We start from the raw sequence: 21511 nt of genomic DNA, 5'->3' as shown, positions 1-21511 counted from the left end.
CACACACACAGCCCAACAGGACAATGACAATAATCCACCAACAGCATACAAATCAATATGGCTAACCTGATCCAAAACACCCACCCACCTCACTCACACACGAAAACAAAGATCACCACAGCCAAACACAAGCAAACAATCACACCCTAGGCCAACCCCAACCTCTCTCACCACCAAAGGAACACAAGTGAACAACACAAACAACGCTGACACCAAACTCTACATACATTAAACATAATAGAAACACCGCCACCCGACCCCACCCCCACCCATCTTCCCTCTCTCCACCCCCCCTTTTCTTCCCTCTTTCTTTTTTCTTCTCCCCCTAATGCCTCAACAAATGAAATGGATTTGTAAAAATGTTACATGGAAAAAACAAACAAAAAACGAGGCACTACACTTCTGTAAAACAAGAAAATCCTTAATAAAATATTTAATTAAAAAAAAAGGAATAGATCCGCTGAAATTAATGGACCCAAGTTAGCAGTGACCATTAATTTCAATAGGTCAACTCTGAGTAGAAGTTAGTTGGATCCAGCCCAGGAGGACAAGTATCTGCATATAAGGATTTATATGTATAGATGCAAATTTCTATGATTTAAATAGAAATACTGTGACAGGTAAGCTGCATGTCAGACATCGTCCTGTAAATCATTTGTTTATATCCCACACTTTTCAGTGGATATACCTTTCCTAGCTACAAAGGTATATATTTGGATTTAGTGCACCGAGGCGGCATCTTACCTGCACAAACTTAAAATTTACAGTATGCTCCTGAATCTCTCCCATGAAAGGCCGACAAACTTAAGCTTCCTGGGAGAGCTGTTCCATGAGATACCTTCACAGGCTTGACGCTCTGTCTGAAGGCTTTGAGAGCTGCTGCCAGTCAGTGTACACAGTACTGAGCTAGATGGTCTAATAGTCTGACTCCATATAAGGCAGCTTCCAGAAAGGGCCTGCCTGATTATTCTGTAGCAGAAAACAGAAGGGTGTTAAGAGTTGCCTGCCCAGTTCCTGCAAGTGTATTTATAGAACACTAAGATAAAAGGTTTTAAAGCTGTTTGTGGTCCTTGTCCTAGGCTGAAGCAAAGGCACAGTTGGAAAAGGAGGTCATGGAGCTGCTTTCTTGCCGGCCGCCCATGTTCTGGATCCCTCTCCGGGCTCACACAGTCTGGGAAAGAATGAGCGTCAAACTGGAATGTACAGTTCTGGCTTCTCCTCTGCCAGAGGTGACTTGGTGAGTGGGCAGAGATGGAAGAATTCAGTTTCAAGAGTCCCCTGCAATTAGGGCTGCGGGTGCGGAATGTTATTCAGTCTGCATTTAAAGGTGACCCTGATAAAACCACTCTTTTTGCAGCAATATGCAAAGGGAAACCCCGTCATTCTTTTGGCATTCATACTTCACTGAAACTTGAAATGAAGTTCTCCAGCCAAGTAAAGTGTATGAAGATGTATCTGCTTGGTTAAAGCGTGCAAACATATGCATTTATTAGTGAAAATGACACAAAATGCATTCATAGAATCATAGAGTTGGAATAGACCACAAGGGCCATTGAGTCCAACCCCCTGCCAAGCAGGAAACTTTTATATTAGGAGAGATGGCTTGCAAAACAAAATGTTTATTTTTAAAAAAACTGCATACAGAAATATGCTTCTTAGGGGAAATTGGCACTAAAATGCTGACAAATTATCATGAGGACTTCTTTCCATTTCTTAAAAAACCACAAAATGTCAGGGAAACATGGAGCACTGAATTTAAGATTGGCAAAACGAGAAACTTAGATAACCAAAATTTACAGATTCATGCATCCCTACCTGAAATCTGGCCTTGCTGCTTCTTTTCATGTCTCTGTGTTTGTTTATTTGCACCTGACTAGGTATAAAAATGGAGTTCGGATTGACCCTCGTCTGGCTCCAGCGGGGAAATATAAGATGAAGAATGAGTTTGGAATGCTGACTTTGGACATCAGCAGGTAACGGACTTGCATGAAAGCAAGGAAAATCCAGATTGTGATTTATCTTTACTGAAACATCAGGTGCCATTTCTCCTCTGAGCTCTCTGCAGAATGTCTTAATAGTCCAACCACAGGTATTAAAAATAAGCACACACTTTCATATAAGGAATCGGGGCTTCCGGACTGAAAGCCGCGGGGCACCCCAACACTTTCAAGAGATTGCGACCCTCCCAGCCTCTTTGTCTATCCCTTGAGATTCTCCCTAGGCCACGCCCCATCCCAAGCCCCACCCCATCCCTGGCCCTCCTCTTCACCCTACACAAGTGCCTTTTCCTAGCTGGAATGGGTCCTTGAAGTACAATGATGGCTCTTATTTCCTGGTAGAAGGATGGAGGTGTGTGTATATGTATAGGTGTACCTTTCACTTTTGTGTGGCTAGAATACAGCCTAGTCTGCAAAGTTAAGAATCCGCCCACCTTTGCCTCTGGCCCCAACCACCACTTGAATGTGGCCCCCAGAAGGTTCCCCTCAAGAGAGTGCAACCCTCTGGCTGAAAAAGGCATCCGATTCCTGCCCTTGGACTCTGGTCTGGCGCTCATTGCTGTTGAGGCCTCCTGGGGCCCCCTCAGGGCCAGGTGCTTTTAGCTTCCTCTCTTTCTTTCAGATGCTCCTTGGACGATTCTGCCGAATACAGTGTAGAAGTGAAAAACGCTTATGGCGAAGCCTACTCATTTGCCACGGTGCTCGTCAGGAGTAAGTGGACGTGGGCAAGAGGGAAGTGATTTTCTTTTCTCTCTAAAATGCTTTAGGACTCTCTCAGGAACCTTCCTTGCAGCTTCCCTGTTGCAAAATGTTTGGGGTTTGTACATAATGTTTGTTTCTCATTTGTGAGGAGATAATCTTTTAGTGTGGTAAAAGCTGTGCTTTAGGACTTCCTGCTTATTGACATTAGGCAGGTGGCCATCCTGTATTGTTTTAGACTCCTGTGGGAAAACCTGTTTATTTCAGCAGCCCTAGGACTTGCCGATCAGAAGGTCGGCGGTTCGAATCCCCGCGACGGGGTGAGCTCCCGTTGCTCAGTCCCAGCTCCTGCCAACCTAGCAGTTCGAAAGCACGTCAAAGTGCAAGTAGATAAATAGGTACCGCTCCGGCGGGAAGGTAAACGGCGTTTCCGTGTGCTGCTCTGGTTTGCCAGAAGCGGCATAGTCATGCTGACCGCATGACCCGGAAGCTGTATGCCATCTCCCTCGGCCAATAAAGTGAGATGAGCGCCGCAACCCCAGAGTTGGCCATGACTGGACCTAATGGTCAGGGGTCCCTTTACTTTACCTTCTTGTTGTTGTTGTTTAGTCGTTTAGTCGTGTCCAACTCTTCGTGACCCCATGCACCAGAGCACGCCAGGCACTCCTGTCTTCCACTGCCTCCTGCAGTTTGGTCAGACTCATGTTGGTAGCTTCAAGAACACTGTCCAACCATCTCGTCCTCTGTCGTCCCCTTCTCCTTGTGCCCTCAACCTTTCCCAACATCAGGGTCTTTTCCAGGGAGTCTTCTCTTCTCATGAGGTGGCCAAAGTATTGGAGCCTCAGCTTCACGATCTATCCTTACTTTACCTAGGCAATATAACTGAGTTATGCATATTTGTTTTTAAAAGTTTTACTGGTGTTTATGTTTCATAGAAATTTTTATTTTGACCTTGTTTTATTGATTATTTAGTTTTTGTTCTAAATTATTCCACTTAGAAGCCACCTTGGCAAGTAAGCAGTGTATAAATTAATAAACCATCATCATAATGATAAAACAAAATATTTGTTCAGGAGCCTGAAGTTCCTTGCAGTAAAAATGGAAATGGAAGACTTTCCATGTGATGCAAAGTTACCTTAATCTGCTGTTATAGCAACGACCCATTGTAACAGAAGCAACATATAATTTAATCATCCACGATGTTTACCAGATTCTTTCCTGTGTTTACTTTGGTTCAGGCCCCATCTGTTCCATTATAGATCCCTTCTGATATCGGGAATCACAAGACAGAGAAACCAGTAGGAGAACACTTCAATCTCCCAGGACATTCTATACAAGATCTCAAAGTAGTTATCTTATTATAAAAGAATTTCAGAAATAGACTGGAAAGAGAAGTTGCTGAATTGCAACTTATTACCAAACTTGAAACCATGGAGAGACCTGGTCTGAATAGAGACATTGGATTCTTATCTCATTATATATGATAAAGCTATTTTTAGCCATCTCACCCCTTGCTTTTTCCTGTAAGACCAACTGCAGTCATTAACAGTCGTCAACAGGTTTACCACACCTATCAGCCAATCACACATTCCCACCACCCTTCTGAGTAATACCCCTCCCCACACTCTCACTATATATAAGGGTCTGGTGACTTCTGTTTCAGTGTATCTGAAGAAGTGTGCATGCACACGAAAGCTCATACCAATAACTAACTTAGCTGGTCTCTAAGGTGCTACTGGAAGGGAAAAAATTTTATTTTGTTTCGATTATGGATCCCTGTAACCCACTGGGATTTTCCTTTGGTGGTATATAGCAGTGTTTCCCAACCTTGTGCCTCCAGCTGTTTTTGGCCTACAATTCCCATCATCCCTTGCCACTGGTCTTGCTAGTCAGGGATGATGGGAGTTGTAGGCCAAAAACATCTGGAGGCACAAGGTTGGGAAACACTGGTATATAGGAAATTTTCCTCTACAGCTATGAGGCCGAGACAGTGAGATCTGCAAGTGACCTCTAAGCACATTGTGGAGACATACGGCCTTTCTCTTGGGCAGCCTCCTGGTGGTGTCCAGATGTTCTGGACTACAGCTCCCATGATCCCTGGACATTGGCCATGCTGTCTGGAGCTGATGGGAGTTGCAGTTCAAAGTATCTGAAGGGCACCTGGTTGGGGGAAAGTTGCTCTAGATATCTAATGTGAGTTAGCAGACCTGCTGCCTTCCAAGAGTGCCTACCTTCACTTATGCTCTGCCTGTATACTTCAAAATAAACCAAACAATTCAGAACCCTCCAAGGCTTTAGCACCCTGTCATCCAAAGGAAACCCACCAGAACTGCTTCTGGAATTCTTCAATGTTGATACGAGCATAGAAAGCTGCCTTATTCCAAGTCAGCCCATGGACCCATCTAGCTCAGGATTGTTGCTGCACAAACTGTTAGCAGCTCTCCTAGGTTTCAGACAGAGACTGGTCTTTCCCAGCCCTACCTAGAGAAACCAGAGATTGAACCCAGTCCTTTTGCATGCAAAACTACTGAGCTATGTCCCTGGGGGAAATGGGGAATGTGAACACTGCTTTGGAGGATCTGCTGATCAGCTCCTGGGCATTATTATTTAGACTCTGAGAACTGAAATACAATTCTATAAACCAGGAACTGGGAACCTATGGCCCTCCAGATGTTGTTGGATTCCAACTCCAGTCATCCCTTACCATTGGTTGCACTCACTGAGGATGACCAACGACTTCTGAAGGGCCACAGATTGTTCATCCCAGCTATAAGTATATATAATGCCATTCCGAGAAAAGAAGAATGGCAGATGAAATTAATGGACTATGCAGAATTGGACAAAATGACAGGAAGGATTCGAAACCTGCGGGACCAGAGATTTACAGAAGATTGGAAGAAGTATATAAATTATTTGAAGAGCAACTGTAACCAAGAAATTACGCTAGTAGGACTACAAGAAGTTTTGTAAGGATAAATATACGAAGTGTTACAAAGTAGAAAAAGATAGAGATATTGGTTATGAGTTTGAAATGTAATAGGGAAAATAAGAATATAAGAAAATAAGAAATGCATATTAAGAGATTAGATTGGAAAATTTTCAGACAGGACTGATGGAAGTAAAAAAATTGAATAAGATGTAAAAGTATGTTTAATTACTGTTGAAAATTATATGTTAAAAAACTAATAATTTATATATATAAAAAATAAGTATACATGATGTCTATCTCATCAATTCCCTTCCTCTCTCTTTTTTTTGGTAGAATATTATGGAAAGGAGTCTGGATTTGACTCAGAGATATATAAAAGTAAGTACAAAACTGTAGTTATTTTGTGGTTTTCTCTTTATTTTTTTAGCCTGGCACGTGACTTCATAGTACAGTTTGGGGCCATTTTGTGGCCCAAATGATGAGGTGGGAATACTGGGGAGAAAGCAGTAGCATAGGTAGCCAGGGGTGGAAGGGGGCGCCCATAGGGCGTCATGGGGCTCTGTAGGGCAGCACGGGGGTCTGCAGTGTTTTACTTTGGCTGCTGTGTGTCAGGGGAGTTTGCGGACGCCAGTGCGGTTCCTCAGGGGGCTCAACAACTTCAATTTCCCCAAAAAAGCTCAACATCTTTGGTCCGCCCCAGGTGCTGGCAGGGGTTGCTATGCCACTGGAAGAATGTCTAAATGGTGACTGGGAAGCAGGTCTATGCCTATTCTGTGGAGAGAGAGAAAGGACCCTGTTCCAAATGAGCCTTACTCCAGGGGTTGCCAACTTTTTAGTGCCTGTGGGCGCATTTGGAATTTTGAGAGAGTGTTGTGAACACCAGTCACAAAATGGCTGCCACAGGATTTGTGGCACAACACATTTGCTCACGGAGAGAACCTCTTTATACTTGTTCAGAGTGGAAGAAGGGAGGGTAGGTGCAAGCAAATCAGGATGAATGCTAGAAGCTACATAACCTCCCTGCAAACATACCAGAATGAATGTTCAGTAAAGACTGCACACTGTCCAAGTAAGTGTTTTTGTAAGCAAATCAGGATAAGTGCTCAATAAACAAGTTGTCTGGAGGAGCCCTAAAGTGGGTTTAAAAAAAGCGTAGATATGATTGGAGGAGGGGGTTGTATAGATGCCCAGTAAAAATAATGAATGAGTCAAACACAGCAGTTCCACACTTTCCTTATACTGGATGCAAAGAGCAGAGAATAGCTCCATGCACTGTCTTCTGCTTGTGAGCTTGGCTGTTTGTGGCAACCGAAAGCTGCAGATGTCTAGAGAGTTCTAACAGATATGGAAAACTGGAGCAGAAATTGTTACAATTCACATGTTTATTAGAAGTCAGGAATGGAAATGGTTGGGTTTTTTGATCTGCAAACGTGATGTAAATAATTAGTTGTTTTCTGCATTGTGTTTTACATTTCCCTTCCTCTGAAATGCATTTAAATTAATTAATTGCATCATTAATCACATTAGTTTTGGCCATAGGAGACACCAAGATGAGCAAAATTAGGTTTTAGCAGAAGCTGAACTGTAGCTGAATAGAAATAGCACTGATTGTGATGAACAGATTGTCGAATCATAGAATTGTAGAGTTGGAAGGGACCCCAAGGGTCATCTAGTCCAACCCCTGCAATGCAGGAATCATGCCTACAGCTGTCCCTAGGTGGGCTCAAACCACCAACCTTTTGGTTAACAGCCAGATGCACTGGATGGAAATCACTATCTCCTTACATCCGGCAAGGCCAAATGCTCTTACCTAACCTCATCTTCTCTTTTTAGAGTCACTCAGGGACCTGGAAGCTGACTTTGCTAGCACTTTGAGGCCTGTCTTTTCCAGAGAAAAGGAGCCCTTCACACTTCACTGCACTTTTACTTCAGACTTGCAGGAATACCAACGAGACATCCGCTGGTTCAGAGATGGTCTGTATTTGTATCCCCCCCCCAAAAAACCCAACACCATCCATGACTATTGCCATTTGACAAGTATTAAGAAAATACTGGCCGAAGACATTTTGTTGTCTGAAGTGGGGCCCCAATACAGCCAACACTTCGGACCAGGGTTGGAATACCTTTTTCAGCCTGAGGGCCACATTCCCTTACAGGGAACTTTTTGGGGGCCACATGGCTCCTGATGCTACATACCTGGTTCCTCGTACTAATTACAGGAAAATTTCTCTTGGGGGAAAGGGGGAAAAGGCACTTGGCTTCTCCCAAATGAATGCTGGAAGAAGAGATTAAATGAATTTGGGAACGAAATTCTTAAGCAGATTATCCAAGATTGAGTGTTTATGCAAGAATACCCTCTGCATTTAATTTTCCATTAACATTCCCAAATAGGACTGGAATTATAATTTCACATTCTGAAATTTTACTACGTTTTAGCTCTGTTAGGAAGCCACCGACCAGGTAAGTCCTCAGTTACCATCTTTCTCTTGTGCTCAGGTGAGTTGCTGAGAGATTCTGATCGCCGGCAAATAAAGTGTGAGGCCCAGGAGGCTTCCCTGACAGTCTCTTGCGCTTACAAAGAAGATGAAGGGTTTTACAGCATCCGCATACCGACACATGATGGGTACAACGAGCAAAGAGCTTATGTGTTTGTTAGGGGTAGGTGCACTTGTTTGCTGCTGTTTGGTGATGGCATTGTTGTATAATTGTAATTTACAAAGGCCCTAAAATGTCAATGGTCTGTCAATGGAACTAAAAAAAGTAGGTCCTGCTTAGAGCCTTACAGTTTTTAGGGAGAAAGCAAAAGCAAAACCACAGGTCAGTGGTGAGGAACCTCTTGCCTACAGACTTAGGTCCAGCAGGTCTTCCCATTTAGCCCATGAGGCTGTTTTGGCAAAGCCACATGCACCAGCCCTACACCTGATGCCATTGAGGATGTCAAGTGCATGGCAGGTAAAGATGCATCTGGGCTGAAAGAGGGTTCGCAAGTGCCAGCCATCAGCTGATCAGTGGTGGCACCTTCACAGCTCCTTGCATCGTGCTTAGTGAGTGCCATCAATCAGCTGATTTTCAGGGCTTGCAAAGAAGAGTTTGGATTTGATATCCCACTTTATCACTACCCGAAGGAGTCTCAAAGCGGCTAACGTTCTCCTTTCCCTTCCTCCCCCACAACAAACACTCTGTGAGGTGAGTGGGGCTGAGAGACTTCAGAGAAGTGTGACTAGCCCAAGGTCACCCAGCAGCTGCATGTGGAGGAGCAGGGACGCGAACCTGGTTCACCAGATTACGAGTCCACCACTCTTAACCACTACACCACACTGGCTCTCTGTGCATACTGCTTTGCAAGCCCTCCTGATCATCTGATTGCCAGGGCTTCCGTGCACAGCGCTATGCAAATCCTGACAACCAACTAATTGTCAGGGTTTACAGAGCGTTGTGCAAAAATGAGTCACCTGTTGTCATTGTGAGATCAAGTGAATGGTCCCACCTACCTTTCAAGCTTGGCCAGTGGGTGAGTGGGGGGAGATAAGGATCCAGTCCACAGGTCGGATTCAGTTCCATATACCTACTGTAGGCAAATTTTGTACAGTGCCTTCTCTAAAACTTTACCATGCTTTCAAGGGCCAGAAGATAAAACTTGGGAGCCATTGCGGCTTGTGGGCCAACCTGACCTACAGGAAACCATCTAAGCATGGTTTTTTCTTATCTTTAGATGCCGAGGCTGAAATTGCTGGAGCTCCTGGGTCACCCCTCAGTGTGCAATGCCATGACGTGAATAGAAACAGTCTCATACTTTCCTGGATTACTCCCAGTGATAATGGTGGAAGTCCTGTCATTGGGTATTACATTGAGAGGTCTGTCTTCAGAAGCCACAGATCTGTTATCTCTTTCTTTCCCAGATCATGTTGCACCCAAACTGTAAGGTCCTTCTTTTTCCAGGTGTGAAGCAGGCACAGACGAATGGGTATTGTGCAATGATAAGCTCGTGAAAGCCTGCAGATCTCCTGTTTTAGGTCTCACTGAAGGGAAGACATACCAATTCCGAGTAAAGGCCGTCAACCGTGCAGGCATCAGTAACCCATCGAAGGCCAGCGACCCAGTGACAATGATAGACCCAAATGACAGCAAAAGAGTGCTAAGTATGTTGGGTTTTTTAATTGCTCCAAGACAATTGCTATTTTCTTAACATCCAAGGCAGCCTCCAAGATCATAAAACCCACCAGTAATCCCAAATAAAACAATTTTAATGTTCACAACACAGAACAATTACCCTGTGTCAGCAGACTTCAAGAGCAATAGATCTGTGCAGGACCACTCAGAGTAATGTCACATGTCCTATCAAAAGTGGCTGGTGGGGGCAGTCATCTTCCCCCCAAGAATGCCCCGGGCAATGGCACTATGTCACAACAGAGCATCATTCCCAGTGATCCATTCTGGAAGGCATATGGGAATATCACTGGTCTGCTTTGAAAGCAGCTCAGCAACATAGTTTTTCCCCCTTGTTTATGAAACAGAGAGAGAAGACAAAATCCTCCTCTACTTCTCTTCCACCTCGTCTTATTTATAAGCCCCCCTGACAAAAATTAACACATTTTAAACAACTCCCTAAGATTATTGCCATACCCCAAAAGTGACCAGGAAAAAATATCTAGGCTGATTATTCTGGCCCAGCCTAAAACAAGAAGAACAAAAAGACTGGCAACTGCAACACTTTGCATACAATAGTCCACTGTAGTTCAAAATGGTGACAGTAAGGAAAGGGGGGACTTCTCCCAACTTTAAGGTCCCTTAAACCAAGGGTAGCCAAAGTGGTACCCTCCAGGTGTTGTTGGACTTCACTTCCCATCATCCCTGACCAGTGACCATGCTGGCTGAGGCTGATGGGAGCTGGAGCCCACCAAAATCTGGAGGGTGCCATGTTGACTATCTCTGAAGAATTCTGCCCCCTTGCAGTTTAGAGGACCCTAGGGGAGCAGAATTGGTCTTTGAAGATGCTCTCATCAGGCATGCAGCCTCTGAACCCTGTTCCCTATTCCTCACCATGTAGGCTCCCACACCCACCAATTTAGCCTAGCACAAGCTTAGCACAAGTCTGCATGATTGCTTTGGAAGCTGAAGAAGCAAGGGCGCAAGCTTCAGCCTTCTAGCTTCTGTACCAGAGCTTTCCAAACTGTGTGTCACAACACATTAGTGTGTCAGCTGCAGTGTGTAGGTGTCTCTCACGAATGCTCCCCACACTCGTCCCGGGGCTGGAAAGGGGTTAGTTTAACCTCCGGTTTGCTAATAAAGCTTAACTACTGTGTTGCAAAATGATGCAAAACTGAATTACTGTGTCACGAAATGATGCATGTCTAAAAAGTCTGTCACCACCATGAAAAGTTTGGAAAGCTCTGTTCTACACCATCATTGGATGGTTGCTTAAGAGCTTTGGGACCAACTCATCCACTGTGCGCAAGGCTAACCCCCACTATGGATTTAAAGCCACTAAGAGAGGTGCAAGCTCACATATATGTTGTTTGGCCATAATGGGGCAGGTCAGTTCCCAGCCACAGCCCCCTAGTCAAGCCAGGTAGCATCCTGGCCATTCACTGCCCCCAAACGCAATTTGTAATTCTTTTCATGATTCCCCACTTATCCCCATCTCTTTCTCTTTCCCCCTCTGCTCCCTGTCTAGATATCCCTTATGATGACGGATTTAGGACAATTACAGTTTCCAAAGATGAACTGGAACGTAAGTTCGCATGTGACCTTTGTCCTTTTCCCCACCAATGATTAATGTCGTGCCCGAGAACTTCTTTATATAACTAACAATCACTTAGGAGTTTAGCAGACTAGAAATGCCCAAATAACTATATTTTGCTCAAAGTGGAAGTGGCTCTGAATGGGCATTTCTGTTAAACAAGGGGGTTCTCCAAAAACATTGACTTCCCTTGATTTCTCTGTATTTTAAATACCTCAGGAGCCCTAGTTCCTTAGCACCACCATCGCTGTTGCTTAACTGGATGGTGCTGGAGGGGGGAAGGGGGCTGCATGAATGCACTTAGGGCCGGCCCATGCATGAGGCGCAGTGAGACAGTTGCCTCAGGCAGGAGACGCAGGCTTTAAGAAGTGTGCCACTCACTGTCTCTTGCCACCTCCACCACCCACCACCTTCTTTTACTCCCTCACCGCATTTGGCGCACTGGGGCTGCCCTGGGCCACCTCCAGGCGCCTGAGGAGGGGGCACAGAGAAGGAGACAGTGGCAGGGGGGCTGCAGAGAAGGAGGGGGAGGCTCTACCAGAAGGTGGCATTTTCATTTTTTGCCTCTAGAGGCAAAACCCCCTGGGCTGGCCCTGGATGCAGCGATTGGACTTTAACCACTGCCCTATCCCATCCATGTCTAGCAGCAATGCTGGCGGCAGAGTTGAGGTACCATTGCTGCTGTCTCCTTTGAAAAACATTGGGCGTTGGAGCAGAATGAAAATTATATCCATGGGGTCTGATCAGTGGTGGCTAGGGATGGAAGGATCTGTCGATTTCATTTCTGCAAATCTCTCATTTTTCTTCAATTCAGTTCCGCAAGTTTCTGCAGCAATTGCCAGGGGTGTTTGTTTTCGTTTTCTGAATTTGCAGGTTTTCCTGAAAAAATCTCCAGGATTTTTGTTTTAAATTTCTCCTATCTGCAGTTTTGGCTGATGTGTACACTTTTGCAAGCAACTTCTCATATTATGCATTTTCACCAATGTTCCCCTGATACATGCATTTTTGCAAATCTTTGGTTGGAGAATTCCATTGCAAAGTTCAGATAAGTTCAAAGTTTTTTGAAATCTGGCCGTGTTCCAGTTCTCGTAATGTTTCAGAAATGCGAATTTGATAAATTTGGCTTCAAACATGAATTTCTAGTTGTACTTCTCATCAGCTATTTTGGGGGCTGCTCCATCTGGTGACTTTTATCCATCTGGCTGTTAATTGGTCTTCCTTGCAAACCCTTTTCTATTCCAAATTAAATTGCTGAAAGGTTGGCTTGTTGTTTTTCTCCCACAGCCAAGATCAAAGTCCCTTTGCCACCCACCAACGTCCATGCCAGTGAGATCAGGGAAGAATATGTTGTCCTCTCTTGGGATGAACCAGACCCTAGAGGCAAAGAGCCACTGAGTTACTATGTTGAAAAGGTAAGGAAAGGGCACAGAGAACATACAAGAAGCACCATCTGTTAGTTGCTAAGGATGCTGGAGAAGCCCATCGGAAATGGGAGTAGAAATTGCCGGTGTTCCCTAATTCATCCCATGTCTGGAACGAAAACCAACCCAGCGAATGCAATCAGTAGCACTGCCCTTTCGTTTTTCAGTCTCAAACAATACCTAACAATACATTATTTAAGACTCCCCTGTCCACCCGCAATGTGTATTGCATTTCCTCTGCGCTGTAATGAATGATGTGCAATAATGAAATGGTAAAGTGATTAATTAATTAATTGTTTGATTGATTGCATAACATTTCACCATAGTGGACAGCAAGAGGTCATTTTTGTTGGAAGCTGAACTGCAGCAGAATGGAAACGGTGTTGCATCTGGCAAATGCAGGACAGAACTGAAGTCAGTGCCGTCCTACATTCCTGTTAGTTGCTTCAAAGATCTTGTGAACATCTCTCTATATTTTTGCCCCGGCTTTTCCCTGACCTATAGGATTTGACTCTGTTATTTCTGTATTTCTCTCTCCACTGTTCGTATTTTCATAATGTTCTTTTACTGCTTCGATTATAGTGCTGTTTTTATGCTACCTTTGTATACCACTGTGGTTTTTTAAAAAAACAAAAACAAACAATAAATGGCCTAGAATGGCTTTTCAATTAATTAATAAAATTAATTAGAAATGGGCAAGGGCTTCCAAGTGTGCCATGGATTAATCCAGAAATTATTCAAATTGTTCAAACCCCCCCCCCCCAATTGCATTGCAAGGACTTGGGTAATTTTTCCAAGCTACTCTCTCATCTCCTTAGGCACCTTTGACTGGACTTAACCATCCAGGGATCCTTTACCTTTACCTGACTTATATGTCACTTTGTTGTTCTGAGTGCAAAAGTAGCAGCTTTTATGATACCTGCAGCTTCCCAGAGGCATCTGGTGGCCACCGTGAGAACAGGACTAGATGGGCCTATGGATCTGATCCACCTCCAAGTGCTCCAAGCCAGGGGAAGAACAGTAGCTCAGTCTGGTGTAGTGGTTAAGAGCGGTAGTCTCGTAATCTGGGGAACCGGGTTCGCGTCTCCGCTCCTCCACATGCAGCTGCTGGGTGACCTTGGGCTAGTCACACTTCTCTGAAGTCTCTCAGCCCCACTCACCTCACAGAGTGTTTGTTGTGGGGGAGGAAGGGAAAGGAGAATGTTAGCCACTTTGAGACTCCTTAAAGGGAGTGAAAGGCGGGATATCAAATCCAAACTCTTCTTCTTCCTCTTCTTCAGTCATAGAGCAGCTGCTTTCCATGCCAAAGGCCACAGGTTCAATCCCTGAGCACTCCCAGGTAGGGCTGGGGATATCCCCTGCCTAAAACCCCTGCCAGTCAGTGCGGACAATGCTGAGCTAGATCAAGGGTCAGCAAACTTTTTCAGCAGGGGGCCGGTCCACTGTCCCTCAGACCTTGTGGGGGGCCGGACTATATTTTGGGACCCAAGTACCTAAAAGAGCACCTTCCCCAGTCTCAACCATCTTGGATCCTACAATCAGCAGGAGAGGCTTTGTTAGTGGTCCCACTACTGGAGGCTGCCCTGTTGGCATTGAATACTGTAATAATAATAATGCCCGCCCACCTGGCTGGGTTTCCCCAATACTCTGGGTGGCTTACAGCATATCTGAAAACATAACATCAAGCATTACAGGGCTGCCTTCAGATGTCTTCTAAAACTTGTGTAATTCTTTATCTCCTGATGGGTCCTTTTCAGTGGTGGCTCCCCATTTGCAGAATGCCCTTCCTCTGCCTCCTTCACTATTGACTTTCAGGAGAAATCTGAAAGCCTTCCTGCTTGCCCAGGCAGTGGATGGCAGAAATACACAGTTCCTGGCAACCCCGAGATCACTTGGTTGAGTTAATGTTTTTAGCTGTTTTTATGTTTCAAATGCTTTATCATTATGGTGTCTGCTGCCCTGGGCTTCTTCGGGAGGAAGAGTCGTATATAAATCAAATAAACAGCATTAATAATAATCCTTTATCCTTGTAGCGCTACTGTCTCTAGTTTATAGCAATTAGCCACTGATAAATCACCCTTCCTATCTTCTCAGTCGATAGCAGGCAGCGACAGCTGGCAGATGGCTAATCTGGACACCCCAGTGAATTCCACAACATTCACTGTCTTTGATCTGGACAAAGGGAAGTCCTATTGCTTCCGAGTGCGGTCTGTGAACAAGTATGGAGTGAGCGAGCCTTCCTTGCCCAGTGAGCCCATCTCATCTGGAGAAAAAATAGGTAATCTTTTTTTTAATGGAATCGTTTCAGTGAACATTTCTCCTGATGTACCTTGTATGCAGCTTTGCTTTTACAAGCAATTTCCCCGAATATAAAACATTTTGGTATGTTATTTTCACTAGTATTTGCATCTTTACACACACTTTCTTCTAATATACACTTCCTTACACACACGTTGGTTGGAGAACTTCATTGCAAAATTTGGAGAAGGGCAAATTTCAAAGGTTAGTTGTATATCAGTTTGCAGATTGCTTCGGGAAATGCAATTTAGGTGGGCTTGCATTGAAATGTGAACCAAACCCAATTTCTTCCCCATCCTTACCCGTGGTTGATAACAATAACACCCAACTTGAACCTGGAAGGAGCCACATAATAGGCTCCCAATAGCTCCTGTTCTTTGGTGATTCCATCCCTCTTCTTTTTCCTTCTTCAGCTCCCCTCCCACCTCCATCCCAGGTGCTGACCTTCAGAGACACAAACACTTCTGTTTTCCTGAAGTGGAGCAAGCCAAAGGAGGGCCAGGAACCACTTGGCTATTATATATATTGCCGGGAGGTTGGGACAGATGAATGGCAAACGGTCAACAATAAACCCGTCACATGTAATGAGTAAGTTGGTAAAGCATCTCCTCTCTGACCTTCTTTGAGGGCATGGGCTGGATCCTATCACCCAGTTCTGAGATTTGAAACAGGGGGGGGGGGATTCCATTTGTTTGTACTATTTTATGACGTTATTGGGTTGGATACAGACAGGTAAGTTAGCTAAACTGAGGTCCCATTGAAATCAATAATGAAAGGCGAATGATGACTTATTTGGAAGTCCCATTTATCTCAATGGGATCTAACTGTAACTGGTGTACAGGGCAATCCTGTGCATGTCTACTCAGAAGTAAGTTTCACTGTGTTCATTGGAGATGTTCAAGACACTGTGATTCATGGAATCATAGAATCATGGAGTTTTAGGGTTGGAAGGGTCATCTAGTCCAACCCCTGCAATAATAATAATAATAATAATAATAATAATAATAATTTATTATTTGTACCCCGCCCATCTGGCTGGGTTTCCCCAGCCACTCTGGGCGGCTTCCATAGAAACCAAAGATACAGTGCAGGACTCTCAGCTAAATCATCCATGACAGATGGCCATCCAACTTCTGCTTAAAAACCTCCAAGGAAGAAGAGTCCACAACCTCCCAAGGGAGTCCATTCCACTGTCAAACAGCTCTTGCAGTCAGAAAGTTCTTCCTGAAAATTAGTTGGAATCTCCTTTCTTGTAACTTGAAGCCCTTGGTTCAAGTCCTACCCTCCAGAGCAGAAGAAAACAAGCTTGCTCCATCTTCCATGTAAAGGCGGCGCAGTGGCTGCAGGAGTCCACCCACTGCCTCCCCCTCAGCTGCAGGGCGACGTAGTACCTGCAGACACTCGAGCCACCACATCACTCCCAGAAGAGACATGTGGCTCAGGCACACTGCAGGCCCCACGGTAAATGCCGCCCCCCTGGGTAAGTGGCACCCAGTGCACCCCACTCCTCCCCCTGCCCCCCTAGCTACACTGTTGACCCCTAGATCATTTTCACATGTACTACTAGTAAGCCAGGTGTCCCCCATCTTATATTTGTGCAGCTGGTTCTTCCTGCCTAAGTGCAGAACCTTACATTTATCCCTATTTGACTTCATTTTGTTAGCTTGGGCCCAGTTCTCCAATCAGCTAGTCGTTTTGAATTCACTGGGAGCTGCTCCAGAAACTCTTTTTATTGCATAATCATGATTACAGTCATACGTCGGGTTACAGATGCTTCGGGTTGCACACCGCGCCTAACCCGGAAGTACTGGAATGGGTTACTTCTGGGTTTCGGCACTTGTGCATGCGCAGAAGCGCTAAATCGTGCTTTGCACATGTGCAGAAGCTCTGAATCGTGACCTGCGTGTGCGCAGATGTGGCGCTGCGGGTTGCAAATGTGCTTCCCACACAGATCACGTTCACAACCTGAGCATCCTCTGTACTTGTATTCATGGTGGTTATGTGCGATTCTGCTTTCAGTATTGTTTGTGTCTGCAAATGTTAATAAATAAATAAGTAGGCTGAACACTGCAAGCACTTTTATATTCTGAGTTTGGAAGGTGACTTGTAAGGTGCTAAGAAATGACCATGCAGGGGGGGTTTCAATTGTTTATCAGGTTCACCGTTCCAGGGCTCAAAACAGGCAAAGAGTACGTCTTTTGTGTGAAATGTGTCAATGAAGCTGGCGTGGGTGACAGCTCCCCTGAATCAGATGCTATCATTGTGAGGCAGGCTATCTGTAAGTATTGTGTTTGAGGTGGGCACATAGCTGTCAACTTACAGATTTAAAAATAAGGGGCCAGCAGCCTTGAAAATAAGGGACCAGCAGCCAAAATAAGGGACCTGCGGCCTCACCTGTTCTAGGCACTCCAGGCTTCCTGTCCTCCTGCAGTCTGGTCAAACTCATGCTGGGTAGCTTTGAGAACACTGTCCAACCAACTTTGTAACTAGAGGTTCCACTGAATAGAATCTGAATCACGTGCACCACAAGGCCTATGCAGCCTCAACTTAAGATGGTTCCACAGCATGTGCAACAAAATGGCGTCCAGCGTTCAAAAAACCCCTCAGCTTGCATTAACTAGCCACACACAAGGCATGCAAGCTCCACCCCCCAGTCATTCTCAGAATTCTTATTGGGTGAGCAACACAGCCAAGCAACACAGTTGGAGCTTCCCTCCTCCCTGGCCAGCAGGGAGGGAGGGAGAGGAGCTGCTTCCTTTGAAATTTAAGGGACATCATTTAAGGGACATTTAAGGGACATCCATCAATAAGGGACAGCAGCGGGACATGGCGCTGGAATAAGGGACTGTCCCTTCAAATAAGGGACACTTGACAGCTATGGGTGGGCAGATCTATCCATTTTTGTCCTCTAGCTTTCTCATTTTTCCTACTTTAAACTCGGTTCTCTGCATTTCTGCAGGAACTTGCATTTTTTAAAAGAAAATAAAATAAAATTCCTCTGAAAAATCATTGGCATTTTAGTGTGAATTTCTTTTATATGCAGCTTTGACTTATATAAACATATTTTGCAAGCAGTTTCCCCTAATACAATGTATACAATGTCACATGATATGTCACATTTTAGCCATCTTTGTGCATATTGCTTGGTTGGAGAACTGTTTTCCAAAATTAGGGAAAGTGCAGATTTTGAAAGATAGTTGTGTTTTAGTTCATGAATTGGTTTGAGAAGCATGAATTAGGTCCTTTTTCCTTAAAAGGCAAACCAATTCAAATTTCTCTTAGTTATGGCGTACACATTATCCCCTGAAACCACTACAACTTGAGAGAGCAGCTGAATGCCGATCAGATTCTAAACCTTCATTATCCTTTAATTTATTTCCTGCACAGCTTGTCCATCAGCCCCGCGGGCCTTTGCCTTGCTGAGTTGCGGGAAAGACAACATGACCATTGCTTGGAAGTCTCCCAAACGCAAAGGAGGCACAACAATCCTGGGCTATTTCCTGGATCAACACGATGTGTCGCAGATTGAATGGCACGAGATCAACATTAAGCCAATCGCTCAGCGTGTTTACACGGTATGGGTGTTTGTGCCATTAGTTTGCCTCTGAAGAAATAAGTAAATAAATTACCGTATTTTTCGCTCTATAAGACGCACCAGACCACAAGACGCACCTAGTTTTTGGAGGAGGAAAACAAGAGAAAAAAAATATTCTGAATCTCAGAAGCCAGAACAGCAAGAGGGATCGCTGCGCAGTGAAAGCAGCAATCCCTCTTGCTGTTCTGGCTTCCGTGATAGCTGCATAGCCTGCATTCGCTCCACAAGACGCACACACATTTCTCCTTACTTTTTAGAAGGGAAAAGGTGAGTCTTATAGAGCAAAAAATACGGTACTATCACTTTTAGGCAAGACTTTCACTCTCTTTCGATTCTATAGGTCACCAGCCTGGATGAAGGGCACTTCTATGAGTTCCGTGGTTATGCAATGAATGTGGCTGGTGTTGGGAAGGTATCAGAACCCAGTGACATATTCAAGTGCGAGGAGTGGACAATGCCAGAACCAGGTAAAAGTCAATGCCAGGCCTTGAGACTGGTTGCTGTCTTCACACACCCATTTACTGCACACTGTCTGTATTTTCAGTGCTGGGTTTTAAAATCTGTGGTCTCACAATGTGATCCCAAATGCGTACACACCCTGTACTTTGCTTCAACTCCTATCTGATGGGTTATGCCTCAAACCAGCTTCACACCAATTAAGAGTCCCAAAGCTGTTCTTAAATCGTACCATCAGGTGAAAGCATCTTGCCCAGTCTCACCTTGGAATTTAAAACAGCAGGAGAAGAATGCCTGGCCAGGAGGGTCTGGGCTTTAGGACAATTGTGAGGTTGTCACAGCAGATGACTCCCAAGTAGATGGAACGGTGGTCTAACTATGCCCCCTCCTGGCAGGTGTGGGGGCGAATGTATGTCCATGGATTCAACTTTACAATTCTATGGTTCTATGATTCTATGAAATTAAGGGGCATGTGTGCTCCTTGCCCCTGCTTTCCCACCTTCTCATTTGCGCATACTTTGAAATTTCATCTGCCCTTGAAACAGGACCTCCCTATGATGTCAGGTGTACAGAAGTGAGAGACACATCTCTGATGCTTCACTGGGAGCCGCCTGTGTATACTGGAGCGGGCCCTGTCACTGGCTATTATGTGGATGCCTGTGAGGAGGGATCAGACACCTGGGAACAACTGAACAAGCAGCCAATATCCAGCACCCACATGAAGGTCTTTCTCTTGTATTTCCTGTGCCTTTTACATCTGCATTACAGCTGTTGTTGCTCCTCTGACGCCAAGGTCCACTGAAGCCTGCAGGCTGAATCCAGCCCATGAAGCCAGTTCTAGTGTACCACCAGCCCTCTTGCCAAAATTGGTAGTCAGAGAGTAACGTTCTCTTCTTACCCTGGGAAAAAATATCTCTTCTTCCTACTGCACAGTCCCCAGGGATGGTGTGTCCCATTTGACCACCTGAGGCGAAACAGAAATTTGTCCTGCCACTGCTGCCACTCCTGCCATCACCACGTCTGCTGCTGTTGCCACAACTTACGCCACCCACTTGGCCTCTACCACACGCCCTGCTGCATCCACCACTGGCAGATTGCACCAATTTTGGGTGAGAGATCACCCAAAATTGTGGGAGATATTGTGCGCTCTGCAAGTTCTCAACGGTTTCAGGTGAGATCTCACCGAAACTGGATGCAGTCTTGTCTGAAATCAATGCCAATGGTGGTGGCGCTTATCTGCCACTGGTGGAGGTGGCAGGGCATTCATGGGGGTGCTGCCTGAGGCAGTGGTCTCACTCTGCCTAATGGCTGGGCCGGTTCTGATGGCCCCATTACAATAAGTCCTAGAGATTTCAGAAACACTCTAAAAACTTCTTCCAGTGGTGCTGTTCCACCCCACGGCAGTGCTGGGCCAGTGGAGGGAAACTAATGTTTTTCCACCACAGAGCAGCATAGAGATAAGAGAAGAAGAATATCTCCTATTTTAGGAGGAAAATCCTCTCTGCATGGGTGTATATGTGCACCCATGCCCTCCTCTGACATGTTATCTCTGATTGTTACCAAAGGAAAAAGGAACGGGGAGGGGAAATGAAAGCAAGTATTGGAGTTGCTGCACCTCTGGCATGTTACCTCTGGTTGTTACCTGCTCTTTTTCTTACAATTTTCTTGATAGCTGTCTGATCTGGAGACAGGAAAGTGCTATATTTTTCGAGTGCGGGCCCTGAATAAGGCAGGAGTTGGCCCGCCATCCTTGCCATCAGATCCTGTGGTAGTAAAAACTAAACCAGGTACAAAGCTTCTGCCTCTGCCCTCCACTTCCTCTCCCTTTCCTCTCCCAACATTTTTTATTATTTCCACATTTCTTCACAAAAGTCTGCATTTCCTTGGAGAAAGATTAGGTCAGTAGACTGGGGGTGGTGGGAACTGTAGTCCAAGACCTCAGGAGGGCATCAGGCCAGGGAAAGTAGACCTTTCATCAGAAATCTTATTATACGAATATATGCCATTATATGAATATATGCCATTATACGAATATATAGAGTGACGGCCTTTGGTATACTGTGTACCATTCTGGTCACCTCACCTCAAAAAGGATATTGTAGAGTTGGAAAAAGGAAGCGCAACCAAATGATCAAAGGGATGGAGTGACTCCCTTATGAGGCAAGGCTGAAGTTTTTGGGACCTTTTTGTTTAGAAAACAGCTGAGTAAGTGGTGACATGATAGAAGTTTATGGAGAAAGTGGATAGATAAAGGTTTTTCTCCCACACAGCACTAGAACTCATGGACACCAGTGAAGCTAAATGTTGGAAGAAGCAGGATAGATAAAGTATTTCTTCATGCAGCACATAGTCAAACTATTGGAACTTGCTCTCAAA

General features: G+C 45.0%; 1 protein-coding gene across 2 annotated transcripts in view; it reads left to right on the top strand.

Moving 5' to 3' along the window:
- Positions 1-21511, top strand: part of MYOM3 (myomesin 3) — a 45718-nt gene that overhangs the window by 8108 nt on the left and 16099 nt on the right. For both annotated transcript variants that reach the window (XM_077931966.1, XM_077931967.1), the window contains 17 exons: positions 1080-1237; positions 1878-1973; positions 2620-2708; positions 5959-6003; positions 7459-7599; positions 8122-8283; positions 9338-9479; positions 9565-9764; positions 11300-11356; positions 12650-12777; positions 14881-15064; positions 15498-15672; positions 17241-17362; positions 18472-18659; positions 19020-19146; positions 19681-19859; positions 20808-20922. In XM_077931966.1, coding sequence (XP_077788092.1) covers positions 1080-1237; positions 1878-1973; positions 2620-2708; positions 5959-6003; positions 7459-7599; positions 8122-8283; positions 9338-9479; positions 9565-9764; positions 11300-11356; positions 12650-12777; positions 14881-15064; positions 15498-15672; positions 17241-17362; positions 18472-18659; positions 19020-19146; positions 19681-19859; positions 20808-20922 — 2308 coding nt within the window. The remainder of the gene's footprint in view (positions 1-1079; positions 1238-1877; positions 1974-2619; positions 2709-5958; positions 6004-7458; positions 7600-8121; positions 8284-9337; positions 9480-9564; positions 9765-11299; positions 11357-12649; positions 12778-14880; positions 15065-15497; positions 15673-17240; positions 17363-18471; positions 18660-19019; positions 19147-19680; positions 19860-20807; positions 20923-21511) is intronic.

Source organism: Podarcis muralis, chromosome 7, assembly GCF_964188315.1.
Source record: "Podarcis muralis chromosome 7, rPodMur119.hap1.1, whole genome shotgun sequence".
In the NCBI taxonomy this organism is placed as follows: Eukaryota; Metazoa; Chordata; class Lepidosauria; order Squamata; family Lacertidae; genus Podarcis; species Podarcis muralis.
The sequence above is the reverse complement of the archived record's forward strand: the minus strand, read 5'-3'. Positions and strand labels throughout refer to the sequence as shown.